We start from the raw sequence: 17393 nt of genomic DNA on the forward strand, positions 1-17393 counted from the left end.
TTTCACTTTTCAGTGGATGATGATGGAAAATAGACGGAGTGTCATTGGGCTTGATTGGTAGAGTATTAGCAAGTTCTCTACCTATTTATCTTCAATTTTTTCTCTTGTTGTGTTTTTTTTATTACTCGATGTAAATATTGATTTTGAAGTTTATTCTCATTTGGTTTGTTTGTTTTGACCTAGAATTTAGAACATACTTAAGATTTAAAATAATTAAAGAGATACATACTTAGGTTACGATCTGCACTTTATACACAGTAAGTATTTTATATTTATTATTTATTTTATAATTTTCTACGTATTATAAAATAATAAAATAATAAATAGATATATTAAATAACTAAGAAATCAGTTACTATTATGTAATAAATTGGTGTATGCATATAAATTTAACCATTACTCTTGTTTATTCGCAATTAGGGAAAATAAATCAAAACAATCAATCTTATATATCATATATGATAAATAATTAAATTTCAATGATATAAACATAGTAATATAGCACACTTAATATGGATATTTATTAAAATGAGGTTTCTACTCATATGATTTTATGATTATTTGCATATTTGTGTAACAAAACTTTACACCAATGAATTTTTTTAATGTGAAATGTTTAGTAGTTTCAATAATTTATAATCATTTTAAAAATTAAAATATTAATGTTTCAATATATGTTCAATGCAAATATCAAAATATAAGTATGTATTTTCATACGATGTATAGTTTAATTTAAACGATATGAAAAATATATATATGTATATTAACATAAAAACTATGAAAATAAAATTATTTCTTCATATGGTCTTATAATCATTATATTTTAATATAGAAAAAAATAAAACCTTGATCCTAAAAGTTTATATGAGACTTTAACAGTTTTAGTAATTTATACTCGTTTTGAAAAATTCGAAATACAACATACACAAAAAAATCCAGATTTTTATTATATGATTAATATAATTATGTAATTTATTTTAATATTAAAGAATAAACAAAGTGAGAAAAGTATACAAATTGTTATCAAATCTTTATAATTGAAAATTATTAATTGCTATATATATTTTAATCACATTAGGTAATTCCGTAGGTTTTATTTAAGGAAAGCCTGTGAAACAATAAATACAACTATATAGTCTATGATATATTAAACTATACTATAAATATAATGCGACCGAAATATTAGACTAAGGTTAATAAAATCGCCTATAAAACCGCTACGTCAGACAATTAAGAGCATAATAAACTGCTATATAGGATGAAATGTATTTTTAATTAATACAAAATTGAGGTTCATATTTTTTAAAGTCTTCCCTTTTAATATATAGGGGATGTCAAATGTGTCTCATCGGTCTTTTGTCTGGATCCAAATTATAATTATTGTCGAGAAGTTTAGAACTTAGTTAGATAATCTTTTAGTGGATTTGATGGTAATTATACTTTATCAATTTAATAACATGTTCAGTTTAATTTTATTAAATCTATTAATGTAATTCTAAAATGAGTAAAATTGAATTTTATTAAATTTAATCAATAACCATATGAGTAAATTAAAGACAAGATCTAATACTGTATTATTATGCTAAAAAGTTGTTAGAAACAAAAATATCCAAAAAGAAAGAATAGAGAAAATAAATTATTAATTAAGACACACTTGGTCTTGAGGAGTAATAGTTTAAGACAAGTAACAACTAGGGGACAGAGAAAGTGGTTGTTTTCTCCGATCCCCAAAACGCAGGAAAACAATGTCGTTTAACAGCTCCCACCTCATTCCTCCGCAAGAAGACCTCCCTCTCCGACACTTCTCCGATCAACCACAGCAACAGCCGCAGCCTCACCTAACCGAAACACCGACCCTTCTCACCGCGAGCTTCCTCAACCTCCCTTTCAACGCAGGCACCACGGCGGATTCCGATTTCGCGCCTCCGCATCCCAGCGGAGACAGCTCCGCCGCCGCCACGAACCGACGGTGGCTCTCCTTCAGTTCCGAGATCCAGAACACCGGAGAAGGCCACCCTGAAGAAGTCATCGACGGAGTCAACGAAGATTGGAAGAGCGCGAGCTGCAAGGCGGCGATTGTGAGGCATCCGATGTTCGAGCAGCTCCTGGCGGCTCACGTGGCTTGCCTCAGGGTCGCGACGCCCGTTGACCAGATTCCGAGGATCGACGCGCAGCTCAGCGAGTTGCACACCGTCGCCGCGAAGTACTCCACTCTTGGTGTGGATGTGGACAACAAGGAACTTGATCATTTCCTGGTAAGTGGTAACTTTGCAAAAATTCTAAAAATTCTATTTTTCAGTTTTTCAATTTCGTTGAATTTGACATATAGTATGCAGAAAATCAATTTTGATTCATTAGTAAAATTTGCTTCTCGAAGTTCCACTATAAAGAAAACATAATCTTCTATGTAAGTTTTTTTGTATGTATGCCTTCTGGGTCAGAATCTTACTCTTTTTTTTAATGATGATGATGCAGTCACACTATGTTGTTCTCTTATGTTCGTTTAAAGAACAACTCCAACACCATGTTTGTGTTCATGCAATGGAAGCTATTACGGCTTGTTGGGAGATTGAGCAGTCACTGCAATCTATAACAGGTAAAAAAGTGTGTCTCAATCCGAAATCAATTGTTACCTTCTCTCTCTCTAGAAGGTGTCTTGATTTTGTTTTGTTCTCTTTGTCTTTCTTCTGATATTTTTGTTGTGTGTGGTTTGTAGGAGTTTCACCAAGTGAAAGTAATGGCAAGACAATGTCGGATGATGAAGATGATAATCAAGTACAGAGCGAGGTGAGCATGTTTGATGGAAGCATGGACGGTTCAGACTGCATGATGGGATTCGGTCCTCTAGTCCCAACGGAGCGCGAGAGATCATTGCTGGAACGTGTCAAGAAGGAACTGAAGCATGAGCTTAAACAGGTAGCTGCTTAATCAAGTTGCCATATGTTACATCAAACCAAACTAAAACACATTGTGTTATCAATGTGTGCTCCTATAGGGTTTCAAAGAGAAGATCGTGGACATAAGAGAAGAGATAATGAGGAAGAGAAGGGCGGGAAAGTTGCCGGGAGATACAACGTCTGTACTCAAAGAGTGGTGGCAAACTCACGCCAAGTGGCCGTACCCAACTGTAAAAGCCTCAGCCAAAGAAAGTTTGTTACGACATTCCCAAAGACGGTTTTTTGATTGTTGATTGGTTTTTTGAATTGTAGGAAGAAGATAAAGCAAAACTGGTTCAAGAAACTGGTTTGCAGCTGAAGCAGATTAACAATTGGTTTATCAACCAGAGAAAAAGAAACTGGAACAACAACTCTTCCACATCATCCTCTCTCTCCAAGAACAAACGTAAACGGTAATAACAAGATTTTTGCGTTTCATCGTGATACATGTATATATAGTTTTTCTCTTGTGCAATTTAATCAATACCTGTCAATATATTCTATCTGAACCAAACTCAGGACGGGGAAGTCGTAGGTGACATTCGTGGCTGACCAGAGGATGATTCTTGCCACATGAATCCAAGGGAACCGGATATGAAAGACGTAGTTTGCTTATAAAACCGGATGGTGGGGGCTATATTCCTTGTTTGTATCGGCTTGAAAATCTATGTTCATATATGTGTATATATAGTAGTTCTTGGAAGTTATATGTTTTGTTTGTTTATGGCGTCTTGTAATGAACGCTTGGTTGGGTGTGGGTTCTTTTGTTTGTAAATTGATATGGTTCATTAGTATCAAACACAATATTCATCACAATTCAATCGTTTGTTTGACCAAAAAACGTAGTTTTGTATAGATGCAAGCAGCTTACAGCTGTGTATGCTCCAAGGAGGACGCTGTGTTACGTAATGTCAACGTTTGCAATAGAGTAGTGAAGAGTAAACAACAACATTTGTTAGTGATACAGTGATACTGATATACTGTAGTTTGCTAAAAAATGTTTTTTTTTTACATTATTTTGTTAAAAAATGTTAATTCATTTTTATGCAACTTTATATTTATTTGATATCGTATAATTAGTTAAATGAAATTTTATATGATTTTTTGAATTGTATTTAATTATATATATTCAATAATACTTTTCGAAAAAAATATGTTCTTTATATTGATATTCTTATAGTAAAAAAACAATTTTGTTTTGTGAAAGAGCGTAACTAGTTATTACCTTTTTAGTAGCCGACCAAAAAAAAAGTTTTTACTTTTTAGTAACAAATGACACGTGTAGTCAAGGGTATTTAACTATTTATATAAGCAACATCCAGATATCCGAGGCGGGTTAAATTAAAAATTGGATTTGGTCCAGCGCCACTCTTCTTCGTCTTCTAGAAACTCTCCGTCGTCGTCGATTCTCGTCCGCAGGTAACGACGATAAACCCCTAAACCCTAGATTTTAGGCACACTCTTCTTCCCCTCTCTCCTGTTTACTTTTTTCCTGTAGCTCTTTTTGGTCGTATTAACGCTATTGAACTTTCTAGATTTCTGCGATTTTTAGGGTCCAGTCTAGCTCGGGGATTATGTCGGAACCACAAGAGGAACGATCTCCGTCGCTTGACGATTGCCTTAGGCTGTTGAAAGGGGAGAGAGACGAGCAGAGGCTCGCCGGTTTACTTCTCGTCACCAAGTTCTGCAAAAACGATGATCTCGTTTCCCTCCAGAAGGTCTACGAAGCCGTCGGTTCTCACTTTCTCGACCGCCTTCTCCGCACAGGTAAAAACAAATCTCGACTTACTTTCTCTAGTTTCCCTCAGTAGATAATCGGACTCAGTACTCTGAAGTTGGATTGTTTGGGTGTTTTTTTTATTGCAGGTAGTGGCGAGGGAGGTGAGAATCGTGATGTGTATCTGCGGTTGTCAGTTACAGTTCTTGCTGCGTTTTGCCGTGTTCCCGAGATAGCTTCTTCAGTAGAGATGGTCTCCCGGATTCCCCTTATTCTCGAAATCATGTCAAAAGGGTATGTGCTGACTCTTTTAAATCTGTAACTTTCCTTGGAGTTCTGCGTCTTTTGACTGCTTAAAGTTAAGACTTTGGCTTTTGGAAATTTCAGATCAGCTACTAACATTCTTGAAGAATGCTATGAGCTTCTGTATTTGGTGTCCACGGCTTGTGAAGCTGGTGTCATGGCTTTGATTAACTCTGGAGGCTTGAGAGTGATAGCTCCCCAGATGTCTGATCTACCTGATGGTAATTTATTTATTCCTTTGCTTTGCATTGTTTCTCCGTGTATATATGGTGTACGTTAGATACAGTGAATGCTCTTTTTGGATTAGCATTGAATTCCTGATGGCGGATTGATTATATAATATAATCGGTGTAACATGCCATGTGTTGAGGGTAGATGGATTTCCCCTGAAAGCTAATGTGTCGAAATTTTATTCAGGCTCACATGCTATGGAGGTTGCTATAAAGATTCTGCAGCTGTTGGTTAGCAAGCTTTCCAGCGAGAGCATGAATATTGAACGCTTCTTTGAATTGTCTTTGGTGGTGAGTCTACTTACTTGACTGTTTTTCTTTTTGTTTTTTTGCAATTATTGCTAAAGCTACCGTGGTATGATGGAGTTTAATGTCATGTTATATGTTATTCAGGTTGCTGCTGTTGCACGGCAGTTTGCGGTCTTGCACAATGCTCTGAAGTTTGAAGCACTCCATCTACTGTCTGCAGTCTTCTGTTCCGATTATTCTGTGAGTTTTCACTCCTTTACCTTAGCTGTATCTGAATGGAGTTATGTTTTTAGCTGTAGTTACTAGCATGGTGTAGGTAAATCTAATGACAGTCTAATTTTGAGTTTTCCTATACGTTTCATTCTTTTGATTGGATGCAGTTGTCATCCTCATGACCATGGCTTCACTATGTTGATGCTCTTTCATATTCATATAACGTTTCTCTTGTAGTCGTAGAAGCTCTACATATTCTGTTATTTTTTACGTCCAAATATGTCTATATGCTTCTAACAGAATTTCTTATGTGTAGGCACTTCTTCATGAACCTCTTCGTTCCATGCCAGATAACAATTGGGCAGACTACATGCGCACAGGTGTTGTGTCTATTCTGCAGAATCGCGTGGGTGAGTTTAAAGAGATCTTTAAGCAGTTTGACTGGGTTGCTGAAAACGGCATTACCCATTTATGGCATTCTTCCTTAATTTTTCCTATTTGTTTTCTGAAATATACCTTCTCTGGTTATCTCATACGAAAGAAACTGATGCCAGCATTGCTAATAATTGTTACATGTCATTGAATGCTTGCTTACATCCTTTATGCTATCGAGGCTTCCCAGAAACTTAAAATTTTCTTGTTTGAAATGTGCAGCACCTTCGGAAAAGCTTCATGCGTTGATTCTGGCTGAGAATATGATGTCAATTCTGGGTGAGAAGTGGCTTATTGGTAGAGTAAAATTACCCAGTGTTGAGGACTATCTTCCGGCTGATAGGTAATCATAAGGATTCACACATGACCTACGTTTTGCAGCCAAATGACTTTATCATTCTGATTTCTTTTTGTAGGTGTCTTCTGCTGGTATTAGAGTCATCACATGTTGAGATTTCTGTTTTATCAAATGAACTCGCATACATGAAATATGAAGCTCCTAGTTCAACTGTTGAAGAGCATCTCTTGAAGCAACGTTATCTTGCTATCGCATTTTCTTTGGTGGAAAAGATCATCAAGTATATATCAACCGTTGGTGAAAATGAAGGTATCACATTTCTCCTATACGACCCCTTTTCTATAAACCTTCCCGTTTTTTATGTTTAAAAGACACTATTTTCTGAATTTCTTCAATCTTTTAGCTGTCATTTCTGAAAAATGTTGGCTTGGCAGTTTGCATAATGCATGTCGGCCATTTTCCTATATAAATGTTTTGGCATTTACATATTGAGTTTTGCAGGGGCGCTAAGTGATGAAGCTGTCTTCCTCAAGGTGATTAAGACGCTTAACGAGACAGTAGGAGTGGTGCTCGAGTTTTTGAAAGACGCGAAGGTTTATATCTGATAACTTAAAAATCCCTTTTCTCTGTATTTTTGTGTGTAGAAACTGTTTTTAATGGTAGTTCTGTTTTATACAGGAACATGGAAAGAAAAGAGGAAATGATCTTCTTGCATCTGTGCGAGTGGTTGGGAGGTATTTGCTACTTCATTGAAATCTTAGTACTCCTTATGGTAGAACATTGATAACCTCCATCACTTTAGCATTCACTGAACTTATTTTTTTGTTTCAACAGCTATCTTGCTGAAACTCCTGATGCATGCAAAGAGCAGGTCCAAGAACTTCTGGATTATATGCTTTCAGTTGAGGGCGAAGAGGAATCCAGGTTCGTCCGAAAGGATCCTGCCCTATAATTTTTACTCTATTACAACGCTGTTCACGTAGTGTCTCCCAGGATAACTTGATCTGACTATTTTTGTTTGGACAGCCCGTTTTTGTCAACCTGCTTCCTGCTCCCAATGCTTTGCCAGATAACAATGAAGTCTGAAGGAAGTAAACTCGTGGCTGCTTCAGGAGGCTATGTAGCTGTGAGTATCTACGATTTATATCTTTCTTACACCAATGCTAATTAACACTTGACATTGTGCTTGAAGAAATTTATTTTCTTTTGAACCGCTTGATCTAATTATGTCGCACATGGAATTCTCTAACATTTCTTCAATGCAGGTCGTGGGATGCCTAGTAAAGCTGATCCGGTCCGATGGTCAGACTGGTGATGACAATGGAAGCATCTTCCTGGCTTGTGATACCGTCATGAATCTTCTTCTGAAGGTATCCCTTTTCTGCCTAAGATAAGACCTGATTACATTGTTTCCAAACCCCTTGTTCAAATGATAATTACACTTGTAAATGTTGGAAACAGAGGGAGGAAATCGGATTCTCGCCGGAGTTGTCTACATTTTCATGTCTTCTGGAAGCCTTGGCGCATTGGGCAGGTGATTGTAATCTTTAGATCAAAAGCTTCCTTGTTTTTTATTTTGCTTGAAATGTTGATATGAGTGTTTCTAAATATTCTGACTTGTCAATTTCCTTCTTCCTTTTGTTACAGATGGTACTAAGGATCTATCGGCAGCAATGATGGCTGCAAGCATCTGTTCTCTGATCTTCGATTTCACATCAGAGGATGCTCTACTCAAGCAGGCTAGTTTCAGTGGTTGCACCTTGGATAGCTTGGCCAGGCTAATTGCTAGGAGCTTATCCTCATCGAGCCAGGTATATGATTTGTCCTGTACTCAATTTAGTCTCTTGTTAAAAATTCTCATTGTATGCTATTAGATGACTGTTGGCAAACCATTATCAATGCAGGATATGTCGTCGGATAATGCTGATCTTCTGGAAATCATAACAGCAGGTTTGGTTTTGATATCTACCATTTTAAAATCACCTTTTATCCAATGCTTCTTTATTTTCTGAATAGAAAACACATTAGTTTTTCGTTTTCCTAACATTATGATGATTGTGAAACAGGATACTCTCGATGGTCAAACTGTTTCCCCACCGTTAAGAAACATAGCCGTTGAGCAATGACACGGAAGTAGTCCTTGTGTACAAGATCTCTATATTTTCATCTAGTCCATGATGAGTCAAGTATGAAATTATTATGTTTTTTCTCATGCTGCTTTCTAGGGGATAGAACATTGTACTATTTCTATTAAGCAAAAGATTTTTGTCAGTTTCAGGTTGTATTATATACAATGTAGATGCAGATTATAAATTATGTTGTCTCATGAGAAGTTTTGGATCTGCTTAAGCTCACCATTTTCAGTAACTTTACAATAATTTTCAATTTCGAGAGATACAGATGCAAAAAAGTTATAGATAGAAAACTGACAAATTTTTAAAACAAAATTACACTGATGAGCTTTTTAGGTTTTTCATTTATGGTTCTCTAAAATTTGAGCAGTCTAAATTCTAAAACACAAAAAGAACTAAATTTAGAAAGGATTCTCATACTGACCAAAAAATCTGCAAAAACGACGTCGGTTTGTAGCGTACCAGACCGAAACTGAAAACAAACGCGTTTTCGAGTCTTTGGAATCTCTATATATAGCCTTTAAGGAAAGTCTTAATAGCTTACGAATCCTATTCGCTGGATCTGAAGAAAAAAAACGAAAAACAGATAATCATGCCCGCCTTATCTCACTCCAAAGCACTCTCATCTCTACCGTCCGTTTCCCGATCTCTCCCTCTCATCCAACGACTCAGGAAGATCCATGGACTCTCATCTTCCTTCCCGGAATCTTCCCCCTCCCCCGCTCCGTCGAATCGCGCCGCCCTCACTTGCGGCTCTCTCGCTAAATGGATCTCCGGGATAGCAGCTGGCTCCGGCTTAGGGTTTCTGTACTGGTCCTCCGATTCTGACTCGACTTCTGGTTTGTTCGGTGGGATTAATTTATTCTCGTTAGCTGATTCTTCATCGACTTCTTCTGTCTCTGACGGCGATCCGAAACAGAGATCGAGATCGTTCATCCCGAAATTGGCATTGCCTGGCTACAATAGCTCTCACTTCATCTTCGGAGGTCAGCTATGATCCTTTCTCGTTTCTATCTCATTGATTCCGTTTTTTTTTTAAATTCTTAGTAAATTGATTCGTTCTCGAAAAGCAGATGCGTATAGAAGGAAGATCTTCTTCAATTACGAGAAGCGTCTGAGATTACAGAGTCCTCCTGAAAAGGTGCGTTTGACAATCAACGTTTAAGCTTTCTATGTTTAGGCAATGTAAACAATTAGGTTTGTTCGTTGACTGTATTTAGGTTTTCGAGTACTTTGCATCTGTTCGTACATCAAGAGGAGAATTGCTGATGAAACCGGCTGATTTGATGAGGGCGATCGTGCCTGTGTTTCCTCCATCTGAATCTCATCTCGTCAGAGAAGGATATTTGACTGGGGAGAGGAATCCAGGTGAACTTAGATGCTCTCCTTCCGAGTTCTTCATGCTCTTTGACGTCGATAACGATGGCCTTATCTCCTTCAAAGAGTGAGTTCTCTTTTATTCATTTTCTGTCGTTTTCGCAATTGAGATTTTGAAATTTTGGTTGTTTTTGTTTGGGATCAGGTATATCTTCTTTGTGACATTACTCAGCATTCCTGAATCAAGCTTCGCTGTGGCTTTCAAAATGTTCGACACCGACAACAACGGGTGAGTAGTCGTTCAAATTTGTAAATAGATCAATCCTGCTTTTGGTAACTTTCCCTTTTTTCCTGTTGTGGGAATCTGTGGAGTCTCTTTTGAGTTTACGCTCTGAGTCAATGTTAAACAACTCTGGTCAGTGCTTCCTATCCTTTGTAGCTTTTCTTTCATTGAGACGCTTCTGATTAAATGTTTTATTTTTAGGGAGATTGACAAGGAAGAGTTTAAGACAGTGATGAGTCTGATGAGATCTCAGCATAGGCAAGGCATTGGCCACAGAGATGGCCTTCGTGCAGGGTTAAATATGTCTGGCTCTGTCGAGGATGGAGGCTTGGTTGAATACTTCTTTGGAAAAGATGGCAGTGACAAACTTCGTCACGATAAATTCACTCAGTTTTTGAAAGATCTAACTGAAGAAGTAAGCAACTCTTAATCCTTTGATTATTCATCTCTCTTGTTGTACTCTGGGAACAATACTGTATCCCTGTTATTATATGTGCCAAGTAAAAAAGGTCTTGTTATAGCCTCATGTATTGTAGACAATGGTTTGGAAGAGATAGGCAGCTTAAGATAGTAGGCTCTAGTTCATGATACATGGATCAACAATGTTATGTTACTGATGAAGACCTTTATCTTGATATGTATAGATGCTGAGGCTGGAGTTTGCACATTATGACTATAAACGAAGAGGAACTATATCAGCCAAGGATTTTGCACTGTCCATGGTAGCTGCGGCTGATGCAAGCCATTTGGGCAAGCTGCTTGATCGAGTGGAGGATCTGAGCGAACACCCGCATCTCCGGGACATGCGTATCTCGTTAAAGGAATTCAAACAGTTTGCTGAGCTACGCACTAAACTTGGGCCGTTTTCTCTCGCGCTTTTCGCTTATGGCAAAGCCAATGGTTTACTTACAATGAAAGATTTCAAAAGAGCCGCCTCTCAGGTGACTCCTCAACATCTAATGGGTTTAGTTTGTGCATGCAAGCATATATATACTTTTTATTGAACTTGTGCAACAAATTGAACAGGTATGTGGAGTATCATTGTCAGACAATGTTATAGAGATTGCGTTTCATGTGTTTGATTCGAATAGAGATGGGAATTTGAGTGTTGAAGAGTTTCTGAGGGTTCTACATAGAAGAGAGAAGGATATCTCACAGCCAATTGCCAAGGGACTGTACCAGTATTTCTCAGATGGATGGAGCGATTCTAAGAAGTGTTCCTCTCCGTAAAAGAAAGAAGACACGTTTCTCTTTGGGACTCACCGATGAAACTCGAAGACTAATGTTTTTGCGCGTCTCTTGGGTTCATACGAGAGTGAGCCCAGAGATTTTATTAATCCACGGTTGCATTGTGTAAGAAAGAAATCTGAATAAATCTTTGTACAGTAGATGGACCTATGAACCTTCTTTTTAAGTTGTAATCCGAGCCTAATTAGTTATATATTCATTGTCATTTATATATGTAACCACTAAACAGAAGTGTGCAGTTTTACACTTGAAAGAAAAATTAGCCAAACACCAAAAATAGATATAGTACTAGGGATGTCAATTGGGCTGTCCGGACGGAAGTGGACATGTCCAGATGGGCTTTTTTTTTTTTGGGTGTTTTTGGTTTTGATGTCCAAATAGTCCATGTCCAAATAGAACCATGTTCAAATAGTCCATGTCCAAATAGGACCATGCCCAGTTAGACTGTCCATGGAGTCCAGTTCGCCCACTTGATGTAAAAAAATATACAGATTCTAAATTTTATATATAACAACAGATATTTAGATTAAAACTACATGTTTGAGCTCGAATCGAGAGAGATTGAGTCATGGAGAGCTTGAGATCGAGAAATATGAGATCGAGAGATAAGAGTGACGGCCAAATAAAAAAAATAATTTTTCCCTAATTAAAAACCCTAGACATTTTAATAATTTGGACGATCCATGTTCATCTGGTCTTGTCCATTGATCTTTGGGCGTTGTCCAGTTGGACAACAAAATATTTTGGACGGATTTGGGCATGTCCATATTAGTCCATATTAATTTGGACATGGACGTCCATGGACAGAGTGTCCAATTGACATCCCTAGATATACAGCAAATCTGAGAAACATCCATTATTCTTTTTCTTTTGAAGATAAAAACAATCTGAAGTCATACAATAATAATCACTCATACAACAATCACCAATTTAACAGACACTAATCCAAAACAAGAATGATTACAGAGCTATGGTATAAAACCAAACAAAACAAACAACCAATATGTTGTATAAAATCTGAAGAGAAGAGAGTTATAACCATCTATAACCTTCTTCTCTGGACTGAATCCCAATCCTAATTAGTTTCAGCCACCACATATGAATATCGCAGAGGCCAAGAGTATATCCCGTGGAGATCGATATCCACCCAAAAAATAAAACATAAAGGGAGGAGAGAAAAATGAACACTACTCCCAAACAAACAATGTGCCTGCAATACATCTGTTAGAAACATTCAAAATATTAGCTTTCCATAACAAGATCCAGACTAAATCTACCTACTATACCCTAGTTCATGCTCCATAACAAGAATGGTTTATCAATAACTCATGCGAAACTAACAACTTAAGATTACTATAGAAACATAGCATATTTCAAGATATGAGTTACTACTTGCTTACCTACTGATACATATGAGAAGAATGTTTCCTCAAGCAGACTCAGAAAATACATTCTCTAAGATATCATGCAGTTTTGGGGCTCGTCTCCGGAACATTGGTTCTAGCCGGAAAGATGACACCCCCATCTGCCATCTTTTAGCATCATACATCTCATTCCACGCCTGTACTATCTCATCAATCTTGAACCCCATACCTACGTTTATTACAAACAAGATTGGTTAGATAACAATTGAACTGTGACCTTCAAACTTTAGTATTCTTGTCAGGAATTTTGATTACCTTCAAGTGCACTCTCGCTTGAACAATGATTCTTCACCATCACAGCTATATCAGTCGCAGAAGCTCCAGCCAGTTCAAATTTCTCAACTGCAACCTCCAAACATTCCTCCCAAGTTGTTAGCCCCAGCTTATACTCCACTATAGACCGTTCATACAGCAAAGAGCCCCACAAGAGATTAATCTGAGAACTCATATTAGCCGTCTGCTCCACCGTTTCTTCATCTGCAGCAGCTTCTCTAAACCATCCATCCAACCCCATCTTATTCAGCAGTGCTCTCTGTATATCCAGCTTTGAGATTCCGTTTAAACGACGTTCTTCCATCTCTTCCCAAATCTGCATACCTCTCTCCATGCTATCCTCAGCTTTGTTATAGAGCATAAGGACCTCCTGAGCGACCTCACTCTCCACGTCTACCTTGCCTTTGAGTGCATGGTACCAGCAAAGCTTCGCCTGCTCAAACTGCTCTTGCCCAAGTGCAATGAGAGCTTCGTAGAAATCAGGTTTAGTACTGATAGCTTCTTCATATCTCTTAGCAGCTTTGTTGTACTCGTTTCGTGTCCACACAAACGCAGCCTCAACCGCTTCTATTATAGCTTCTCTCGAAGCATCTTCTGGCAAACAGACTTGCTTCCTCGCCTTAGACATGTGAACGTTACCCCAGTTGAACATAGCTAGCGCAGCCATTTCTTGGAACTTATCAGCCGCGATTTCAAAGAGTACTTGCGCGTCTTCACCGGTTACAGCATCTTCCATCGCTTCTGTGTACAGCTTCATCCCGAGGTCATGAAGGTCCAAGTAAGAATCGGAATCAAACCCGACATGGTTCTTGAACAGCTGCGCAAACTGGAAGATCCAGTTCTCAAAGCACTTGTCAGACTCCACCATAGACTCTCCACTATCCGCAACACTGCTCAATCTCTTCACAGCCTTTTCAGCATCATAGGTCGGTTCCTGCTCAGGGTTAACTTCTGCTACGTATAACCTAAGGGAAGCAAGCTTATCATGATTAGAAGCAGCAAGCTTCAGCTCATCTGATGTGGTGATGGTAACCAAATCACCCTCTGTGTCCTTATACTTAATCAGGAACCCCTTTAGAGCAGGAAAGCGATCCCTTATTACATCTCTCACAAGTCTAATACTGAAATCCAGCGGCAGTTGCGCCCACCTTATATCATCTCCATGTACCAACTTAACCGTCCTAGTAACCGTCGTCTCTTCTTTTGTTCCTGTCTCTCTTTCAACAATCTCCGAGGCAATGATCTCTTTGTCCATGACAACAACCTTATCATCTTCCATTATCTTCCTCTCTTCTCCTCCTCCTGCCTTAGCCTTATTACCACTCTTCTTCTTCTGTTTCTTGAAAGTGATTTTCTTTCCATCAATCTCGGACTTATTATTATTGTTATCACTCTTTTCCTCTTTTGGCTTATCTTTACTCACCTTCGGACTCTCAACAACAAGAACAGCTCTGTGGCTCTTAACTTCATCTTCTTTCTTCTTCTTCTTACTCTTCTTCACAGCCTTCTTCAAACGAGACGCTCCCAGAGGCTGCACATCCACAAAGCTCTTTTCCATCTCCTCCACATCGACACCTCTCTCCACAAGCTCCTTCTTCACCCTCTCAAACACCTCGTTCCCCGCCGCGTTCTCAGGCTCCATGTTCAGCACAACCCTAGCATCCCTAAACGCGTAATCCAGCCTGTTCAAAGCCTCGTAACATCTGGCACGTCTCAGCAGAGCCTTGCTGTACCTAGGAGAAGCTTCGAGAGCCTGATTACATTCGCTAATCGCGTTCGGATACTCGCCTAGTCCCATCTGCATATAGCAAGAGGCCATGCTGGTTCTCAGATAAGCCACGTCGATGTGGTCCTTGGGGAGAAGCTTCACGGCTTTGTCGTAGCAGAGCATCGCTCCTTCGTTGTCGCGTTTCTGGAGCAGCTTGTTGCCTTCTTCTTTGAGCTCGGATGCTCGGGTGATGAAAATCTCCATGTCTTCGTCCAAGGCTCTGGAAGCAGAGCGGTGGTTGGTTTTAGCACCTGACTTGCCGCCGCCGGTGGAAGCATCCTTGTGCGTCTTCTTAGCCGTTGGCTTTCCCATTAGAGTTCGATTATGAATCAAACAGAGAATTTGAAAAGGTGTTGACTTTGTTGTAAGGAGGAGGAGAAGCGTTTTATGTGACCAACCAAATGTGATTTTTGTTGATATTTCAAACAAACAGAGACGACACGACACGAGAGATGGAGTGAACCCTAATCCACCCAATAAAATAGTGTTTTTTGATAAATAAATAAAAGATATACGTAATTTGTTTGTTGTAATTTATTATCATAAGGGACGGACGAAATGGTGGTAATGGGGTCCAGACGGGAAGTCTTCGTTGTGCGTTTGCTGGACGGTAGTATGGTCTTGGGGGGACCGACCAGACGGGAAGTCTTCGTTGTGTTTTGCTGGAAATGTGGAAAGTTTTTTCCAACTTTAATCAACTTTTTTTTTTTAAGTGTTTAGAATTAGCTAATGTGCTTACCTTGCTTTTTCAATTTGTTGGGCTTAGTACGAAAAAAAAATAGTACGAAAAAAAAATCAAACAAGAGAATAATATTTCGTTTGCTTACTATGGTTTTTTATAATTCAAATTCAGTGTTAAAAAAACCAGAAGGTTTCCAATTTCAAAGCTATAATTTTAGAGCGGAAGAGATGACTAAATTTGTATTTTCACGATTTAATGCTACCTAGTACCATTAACGCTGGCCAAGAGTTTGTATAATGCTACGTTTGAGACCAATTGGTTATAATATACGGGCTTGTAAAAGGCCTATGTTTCTGTCGGCCCAATTATTCTTTGTTTTGGGTTTTCTACCCAATAGCTCTGGTGACGTTTACTAACATTTATGGCTGTAAAAGTTTCACAAATAAGGATGCGCACATCAATATTTTGGCAAAAAGAAAAAAGTCATATTGCTTGCGACGCAAGAGAACTAATAACCTTTGTTCACAGACATGAATTAGAAAGTAGTAATAGCAAAAGGAATTAATTCATGCAACTTCGTCTGATCATGGAGCTGACGGGTCTGAAGACGTAAATCTGGCCGACATAAGCGAACTCAGCTGTGGCTCCAGCTGGCAAAACTTCTCCATTAATCAGAAGACACGCGTTTCCTTGTGGGCGAAGTAGCCATGGCTTGACAGGATTCACAGGAGCAAACCCTCGGCATGTGAGAAGCACCTGCTTCTGAGGGCAGTTACACGTGTTGACCACCGTGATTTTCCACTCCGGTTGTCCGGCAACTTCTCTTCCCGTCCTCACCCCGCCGATCTGGAGGTTGGTGGCACGGCAGCGGCATTGTCCTGTGTGGGTTATAATTGTCCTTTTTATCAGTTTTGTAACTCTATATGTATATGAAAAAGAATGGAGACATGGATATACACTAATACACATTGTCACATATATATGAGGAAAGACATCATCCTAATAAATATATGAAACAATATCTTAAATATTCGAAATTTCATTTCAGATCATGTATTTCATATAATATAATCCAAAGAACAGAAGCATCAACGAAAAAAAAAAACGGATTAAGCATCCCATGATGATGACTGGATATAAGATTAGATATATGCACTAAAACGCATGCATATATGCAAAAAGTCTTTAGAGATTCGATTACATTACCTTGAGTAACCATAGATAGAAGTAGAAACATAACAAAATACTTGAGAGCAAACGCCATTGTTATTGTGATTTTTGTTTTGTTTTTAAGAGATTGAGAGTGATAAAAGAATCGGTCAAATTTATATAGCCATTGCATATATTAACGCTAAGTCTCTTGCTTCCGTAATTAATAAATAATAGAGTTACAATTCTTGAATTCATTAGAATCTATACACTTTTTGAACGATTTTAGATTATATAAACACAATTAATAAATAATCCATAACTAAATACTCCACCCGTTTTATAATAGTATAATATATTTTAGAGAAGATTTGATGTTTCAAAAAAATAAAGTGTTTTGTTATTTTTAAGTAATTTTAATTTTATTAAAAATTAGTTCATTAATAATATTTTAATGTATTTTTGTGATTAGTTAACTCAATTTAAAGATATTACTAATAATATTTTCTTTTAAAAAGTAAGTTTCTTAATATTTGAAATTTGAATCAAAACATATGTTATTATGAAACACAGATGGAGTATTTAAAGACCCTTTGGGCCAATGTATATTAATAACTTGTTGACTGCTTGTATTGTATATGCTCGTGGCTGGTCAACGTATCTTCCATTCCATTTACGACATTTAAAGTAGCTTACTGTTTTCTATTTGTATCATCCACGGAGAAAACTATGGGTTGAC

The 17393-nt window shown here is 37.9% G+C and overlaps 5 protein-coding genes across 6 annotated transcripts; 3 read left to right on the forward strand and 2 right to left on the reverse strand.

Moving 5' to 3' along the window:
• The first annotated feature begins 1661 nt into the window (after positions 1–1661).
• Positions 1662–3758, forward strand: LOC108835469 (homeobox protein knotted-1-like 5). The gene is made up of 6 exons (XM_018608717.2): positions 1662–2255; positions 2476–2596; positions 2717–2916; positions 2996–3127; positions 3210–3349; positions 3456–3758. Exons 1-6 carry the CDS (start codon positions 1746–1748, stop codon positions 3469–3471), a joined length of 1119 nt encoding a protein of 372 aa, XP_018464219.1. The 5' UTR covers positions 1662–1745; the 3' UTR covers positions 3472–3758.
• Positions 3759–4266: 508 nt separating this feature from the next.
• Positions 4267–8704, forward strand: LOC108835470 (uncharacterized). Of its 2 annotated transcripts, none has more exons than XM_057003511.1 (18): positions 4267–4355; positions 4489–4703; positions 4803–4947; positions 5041–5177; positions 5374–5477; positions 5580–5675; positions 5965–6058; positions 6303–6423; positions 6497–6687; positions 6880–6971; positions 7057–7112; positions 7213–7302; positions 7405–7504; positions 7644–7748; positions 7840–7912; positions 8026–8189; positions 8283–8328; positions 8445–8704. In XM_057003511.1, the coding sequence occupies exons 2-18, from the start codon at positions 4511–4513 to the stop codon at positions 8495–8497; spliced, it is 1860 nt and encodes a 619-aa protein (XP_056859491.1). In that variant the 5' UTR covers positions 4267–4355; positions 4489–4510; the 3' UTR covers positions 8498–8704. The 2 variants fall into 2 exon arrangements, with proteins under 2 accessions (XP_056859491.1, XP_056859490.1); XM_057003510.1 differs by having other exon boundaries at positions 4272–4355; positions 4472–4703.
• A 347-nt stretch (positions 8705–9051) lies between these two features.
• On the forward strand, positions 9052–11571 carry LOC130494694 (calcium uptake protein, mitochondrial-like). The gene is made up of 7 exons (XM_057003512.1): positions 9052–9496; positions 9584–9651; positions 9731–9954; positions 10033–10116; positions 10312–10525; positions 10755–11051; positions 11137–11571. Exons 1-7 carry the CDS (start codon positions 9103–9105, stop codon positions 11338–11340), a joined length of 1485 nt encoding a protein of 494 aa, XP_056859492.1. The 5' UTR covers positions 9052–9102; the 3' UTR covers positions 11341–11571.
• A 630-nt stretch (positions 11572–12201) lies between these two features.
• LOC108843452 (protein PHOX4) lies at positions 12202–15281 on the reverse strand. Its single transcript, XM_018616654.2, has 3 exons — positions 13038–15281; positions 12759–12951; positions 12202–12579 (listed from the first exon to the last, which is right to left on the reverse strand). The coding sequence occupies exons 1-2, from the start codon at positions 15133–15135 to the stop codon at positions 12788–12790; spliced, it is 2262 nt and encodes a 753-aa protein (XP_018472156.2). The 5' UTR covers positions 15136–15281; the 3' UTR covers positions 12202–12579; positions 12759–12787.
• Positions 15282–16066: 785 nt separating this feature from the next.
• On the reverse strand, positions 16067–16769 carry LOC108839568 (uncharacterized). The gene is made up of 2 exons (XM_018612319.1): positions 16712–16769; positions 16067–16383 (listed from the first exon to the last, which is right to left on the reverse strand). Exons 1-2 carry the CDS (start codon positions 16767–16769, stop codon positions 16067–16069), a joined length of 375 nt encoding a protein of 124 aa, XP_018467821.1.
• Between the last annotated feature and the right edge of the window lie 624 nt (positions 16770–17393).

This window comes from Raphanus sativus, chromosome 2 (assembly GCF_000801105.2).
Source record: "Raphanus sativus cultivar WK10039 chromosome 2, ASM80110v3, whole genome shotgun sequence".
In the NCBI taxonomy this organism is placed as follows: Eukaryota; Viridiplantae; Streptophyta; class Magnoliopsida; order Brassicales; family Brassicaceae; genus Raphanus; species Raphanus sativus.